Genomic DNA, 6,010 nt, shown 5'->3' with positions numbered 1-6,010 from the left:
TTTTGATATCTCTTTATTTTTTTAATCATTTTGCATTGCGAGTTTGCACACACTATTATTATTATTATTATTATTATTATTATTATTATTATTATTATTATTATTATTATTATTATTATTATTGTTATAATTGTAATTTATTCCATAATACTATTATTATTATTATTGTTATTATTATTATTATTATTGTTATTATTATTATTATTATTATTATTATTATTATTATTATTATTATTATTATTATTATTATTATTATTATTATTGTTGTTATTGTTATAATTGTAATTTATACCATAATATGTCTTTGGGCTTTTTCTTTGCGCACAGTAACATTTTACCACCTTATTATTATTATTATTATTATTATTATTATTATTATTATTATTATTATTATTATTATTATTATTATTATTATTATTAGAAAAAATTACGATATTAGTTTTAAAGATAATTGTGATTTTGGTAGGGCCTCATTTATTTACTCGAACAGGGCCACACAAATCTAAAAACTGGCCCTGGTAACCCGCATGTCCCATATTCATATTTCTCCACTTTTTTGAATCCCTTGTAGTCGCATTTGCATTGAGGACGATGCAACACTTTAAGTGCGGGGATGATAGTGCAAGGGTTATTGTGCAAAATTTTGCAAATTTGTCATCAACCAATTTTTGTTTAATTGTTTTTATTTGGCAATTCTTGTATATATTTGTGTCCAATCTTAGCATTTTTAGAATTTTACCTTATCTTTTGTATATCCATGTGGTTTAGTTTGTATAGAATTTCACTTTTTCTTTAAAAACTTTAGGAAGTTGCCACCAAACCCAATTGAGAGCCCAGAATCGCACTTAATGCACACATCAGATATGAGATTTTGGAATGATTAAGGCAATAGTTACACATTTACTTCATCCATGTTTCCATCCCATTCACCCATTATTTATCTTTTAGGTATAACCAAGTTGAGCCTAGCGTTGATTCTTTCATGTATGACCCTTAGCTAGCTCTACTTGATTCAAAATGGCCTTTACATTTTCCAACTCATGCATGGGCAAGTCCCTCTGATTTGTGGTTTGAATGACGGTTGGTCCAAAAAGGTGAACAAGGGTGGTATACGGCAAAAGAAGAGCTCTGTGAGGTTTAATTTTTCCATTTTTTCATGAAAAAAAGCAATTGAGGGATATAAAGGAGTTAGGTGAATAAATTCTCGGACAAAAAAAGTCCTTGAAAACCCCTGATACTGCTAATTATACGTAAGCAATATGTAATAACACGAGACCAATTAAAGCAAGTAAATGACTTTATTGATCACAATAGAGGCCCTAAATACAATCTACTTGGTTGCTCTGAGTACCGACTGACTGCGGTCGGGATTCTCTAACAACAACCTATCGATCGTCCAAAAGTCCCCTACACTGTAGCCACTGTGGGTATTTATAGCCGCTGCGCCGGAGACAAGAATCCGGCCGTTCGGCATGTTCTCCACGTAGCCTCCACGTGTCATCCTCCCGGGTGCCCTGTCTGTCGCTGTAGAGAGCCGCCACGTGTCCTTTATCAGCTCTCTCGCTGAAGGGCTACCGCTCGGTGGTCGACACTACCGCTCGGGCAACCCCGGTCGGACCCCGACCGGGTTCTTCACAGGGAGCCCGACCTGTTACCTGCAAAGACCGAGAGAAAAGGACGAAGGCATCTCGGTCGTGGTGGAGCTATGTCGGTCGGGATATTCCCTACCAAGAGCCCCCAGCCCAGGCCTTTTTGATCGTCCGGGAAAAAACGGGACGGGATGAAGAAGCCCAACCGTCGGCCACTAAACCGACCGGCCAGCTGTCATTCCCCTCCTCGCCACGTGTCGGCCACTGCCGGCCTCTGCGACTGCAACCGTCGCCTCGGAATCAGCGCTGGTCGTGTCACGCAAGTGGATGATTTCCCGCCTAAATGCTCTCCTATAAATAGGCCCTTGAGGCCCTCATTTGAACTTTCCTCACTCTTTTGCTTCAGTCGATACCCTCAGAGAGCCCCGAGCAGAGCACCTTAGCGAGGCAGTCGAGCTAAAAGACTTCAAGCTTTCATTCGCAAAGTTCTTCCATTCGGTAAGTTCTCAACCCTTCTTTTACTTCACGTTTTCATTTATAAGTAGAATCGTTAGGTCAACTAACTGTCCCGGATGTCTCAAGTCCTTTACTAACCCCGACCGACCTTTAGGTAGATCGAAATGACGGACTCTGACAGCCAAAACGCCTCGATCGCGGACTACGACGAGGAGGTCGAGTACCTCAGCGACGAGGAAGTGGACATCATGTCCTACTCTCCCGAGGCCATTCACCGACCGGCGCCAGCCCCCGAGCGGGCTTCCGAACAAAACGACGCGTCAAGCTCCTCCGGGTCATCGAGTTCCAGCTCAAGCGGATCGGGGAGCTCCGGAGAAGAGGAAGAAGAAGGAACCTCGTCAGGCAGACGGGGTTCACCGACCAAAGGTGTTAGGGAAACGCCAACCCGGGTGGTTGGGGACCACCCGGAAGCCGTTGCTCGGGGAAGCAACCGGGAAAACACCCCTGAGCAAGCCGAGGAAAACACGGCCGGGCCGGCCGCACCAGTAGAGTTCGAATTCTTGAACAGCGAGAATGTCGAACAGCAAATGAGCCGGCTGACCAAAGGCGAAGCGGCTAGGATTGCTGAAATGCTCAGGGGTCGGGTGGAATTTGACACAAGCCGAAAGCTAGGGAATGTGATCGATCGGCACCGGGGCAAGTGGATCGGGATGCATTACGACTCCCTGATGGCCCCGATCGCCATTCCTTTCCCGCCCCTCCTGACGGCCTTCTTGGCATATTACCGGGTCGTCCCGGCTCAGATCTGCCCCAACTCGCACCGGATCATCGCCTGCTTTCCCCAGATATGCGCTCGGCACGAGGCCGCTTGCACGATGGAGCTGTTCAACTTCATCTACCAAGTCAAAGTTCTCCCGGGCAGCTATGGGGGCGGGTTCCTAATGCTGCAGTCTCGAGCGGACATGTGCGCCATCAAAGGCCTGCCCGGGAACAACAAGGGATGGAAGAATAGGATCTTTTCCATCAAATATGATCCTTGGATTCTCCCGGTCGACCGCGCTTGGAGCACCCACTTCCGGAAACAAGTGGTGCCGGACGAGACACAAGCGCTCAAGGAGACGGTCGCTCGGATCTCGAGCGAGCTGCACGAATACACAATCTTCCGAACGGCCGAGAGTCTCGAGGCGGCTAAAATCCCGCCCCCTACATACGAGCTACGGGAGAAATATCTGCCCGTACCTATGGGCGTGACGGTCGCCAAGCCGTCGAGGCGGAAGAAGAAAGGTTTAACCCGAGCTACTCTTCCCGATTTAACTTTATACCGATCGATCTAACTTTTTTTATTTGCAGCCATGGCAGAGTTCGGTGATGAAGATGCCCCCCTTCCCCCGCCCGCAAAGATCTCCCTTGGCGGCAAGAAGAAAACGAAGGCGAAGCCAGCGGGGGAAAAGGAGATCCCCATGGCCCAACCGCTAAGCGCCTCGACCGTGACGACGGCCGAGGGCTTCGTCGTGGAGCCATCTGATGTCCTAGTTACCCGGGTGGAAGTCGCCCGAGGTAAGGAGAAGGTGCCCGCCCGGACCGTAACTGAGGTCGGCGGGATGAAGCGCCGCCGAGAGCAGCGCAGCCCGAGTCCTTCGACCGGGCGCAACAAGGACAACCTGTCCGTGCTGGCCCGCATCGGCAACGCCGGGCCAGCCAAAGAAGACCTGGGGAAGATGACCCCGACCCAGGTAGCCGAGAGGATCGGCTACGATCTGGCCGATGTAAGCCTTCTTTAGCTATTCATCTTTTTGTGCAAGTGTCTTCGACCGGGCTAACCCCGACTGTCTTTGTCTTTGCAGATCTCCCGAGCGGCCCAATTATTACAGGGTCGGGCCATGCTGGCCGAGGAAGCCGACCACCATAAGAAGACGGCCGCCCGTCGCCTTCTGGAGGTTAAAGAGCTCCAAGCCGAGCTCGAGAAGGCTCAAAAGGCCTTAAAAAAGAGCGACGAGGAGCGAGTCCTGACGGAGAAGGTTGCCCATCGGGCAATCGAGGAGGCCAAACAGCTGAAGGCTCAGCTCGGTAACCCGAGCGAGTTGGCGCAAGCGGTCTTCAAAGACAGCGACTTGGGCTCAGCCTTCCTCACAGCAGCCCGAGGGACAAAGGTCGGGGAGGATCTGATCCTCACGTTCGGGCGGTGGGCCTTCAAGGCCGGGCAACGGAAGATGCTCGAGCGGGCTCGTACCCGGATGGAGCAAGCTCTCGAGGGGGAGGACCTTCAGCTGGTTCTCTCGACGCTGCCCCCGGACTTGGCTGATCCCGGTCCTTCTCCCTTCAGCCCCAAAGAGAAAACAGCTGAGCAAGGCGAGTCTTCTGCGGCCGCCGCGAGCGAGAAGGAAGCTGTTGGAGCTCGGGAAGCTGCTGGAGCTCGGGAAGCGAAGAAGTAGGGATAAGCTTCTTCTGTTTTTTTTGTAAAGGGACACTGATCGGGAGCCCGGTCCCGAATTTGTACCGGGCGCTTTCGCTTATTAATAAAATTAATTTTTTTGTCCAACTTATCCCGTTCGTCTTCGAGCACACACTGATCTCCATCGCTCGACCGCCCGGCCTTCAGGCCCGGTCTTGCAATACTTGACCCTGCTAACGCCCGACCTTAGGGCCTTATGGCTTGGTCGCACATCTGATGTTTCGTCGTAAAATTGGCCAATCCGACCGAGTTTACCCGATCTCCCGGCCTTGACGATTTTTTGAAAGTAGATTCGTCATAATATTAACCTACCCGACCAAGTTTACCCGGTCTCCAGGTCTTGACGAATTTTCCGAAAAGAAGTAAGCCCCACGGTCAGGATATACCGAGCGATATGGGCCTATCAACACTTAATTTTTCGAAAAGAAGTAAGCCCCACGGTCGGGATATACCGAGCGATATGGGCCTATCAACACTTCATTTATCCCAGCCCCCACACTAATGTGCCCTCGAGGCACGAGTGGGTGCGATAGTGGACAGAAGTTGGACGGATCGGGGAATTATGCTGAGAGCTCCTGGCTTCCCCGATCAATGGCGTGACTCGAATGTCCGCCGATGTGGAGCGCATCTGACCGGTCGATAGATTCGCCCGGTCGGTGTAGCTTGAAGATAAATTGATCTGCATGCACTGAAGGTATAGAAAATAACCGATCGGGCCGCCGTATGCAAACGGTCGAGCAATCCCCGATCGTATATACATTAATCCTTCCCGCTCGCAGGCGGTTAAGTAAATATTTACAAACATAGGAATTTAATTACAAACGACGACCGGGACCTACACGCAGGTCAAGCCCCCTCTTCGTCCAAAGATTACAAAAAAGAGGCTTAATGCCTAAACATAACGAGGTGCTCGGAATTCCAAGTCCCCTCGATTACCCGACCAGTTGTCGTCTCCAGTCGGTATGTACCCGGCCGTATGATCACGCTGATGATGTACGGCCCTTCCCAGTTTTGAGCTAGCTTTCCGCCCTCCAAAGGTTGACTGGCCTCCCTTCGTCGCAGAACATAATCTCCTACTTGAAAATAACGAGGGTTGACCCGAACGTCCTTCGAACTCTTCACACGCTTCTGGTACTCGGCTATACGTCGAGCGGCTAGCTCTCTTTTTTCTTCGACCCCATCGAGATCCACCGCCATAGCATGTTCATTCTCCTCGGCATTGTAGGTTCTTTCTCGATCGGTCGGGATCCAAGCCTCGATCGGGAGTCGGGCTTCAGCTCCGTAAACCAGGGCGAAAGGGGTCTCCAAAGTAGCTTCCCTCGGGGTCGTCCGATAAGTCCATAAGACGTATGGCAACTCATCGGCCCAACTACGACCGGCCGAGTGTAACTTCTTTTTCAGACCTTCCAAAATCGTCCGGTTCGCGTTCTCTACTTGACCGTTTCCCTGCGGGTAAGCCACCGACGACCGAACGTGAGTTGTCCCGATCGTGGCCAAAAAGTTCTGGAAATAC

The 6,010-nt window shown here is 49.6% G+C and overlaps 1 protein-coding gene across 1 annotated transcript; it reads left to right on the top strand.

The window, feature by feature from the left end:
- Window positions 1–2,293: 2,293 nt before the first annotated feature.
- LOC109162943 lies at window positions 2,294–4,477 on the top strand. The gene is made up of 3 exons (XM_019311649.1): window positions 2,294–2,741; window positions 3,396–3,811; window positions 3,917–4,477. Exons 1-3 carry the CDS (start codon window positions 2,294–2,296, stop codon window positions 4,475–4,477), a joined length of 1,425 nt encoding a protein of 474 aa, XP_019167194.1.
- The last annotated feature ends 1,533 nt before the right edge of the window (window positions 4,478–6,010 follow it).

The sequence above is a fragment of the Ipomoea nil genome, unplaced genomic scaffold (assembly GCF_001879475.1).
Source record: "Ipomoea nil cultivar Tokyo-kokei standard unplaced genomic scaffold, Asagao_1.1 scaffold2971, whole genome shotgun sequence".
Taxonomy (NCBI): Eukaryota; Viridiplantae; Streptophyta; class Magnoliopsida; order Solanales; family Convolvulaceae; genus Ipomoea; species Ipomoea nil.
Note: the sequence above shows the minus strand (reverse complement) of the source record. Positions and strands in the feature narration are given on the sequence as shown.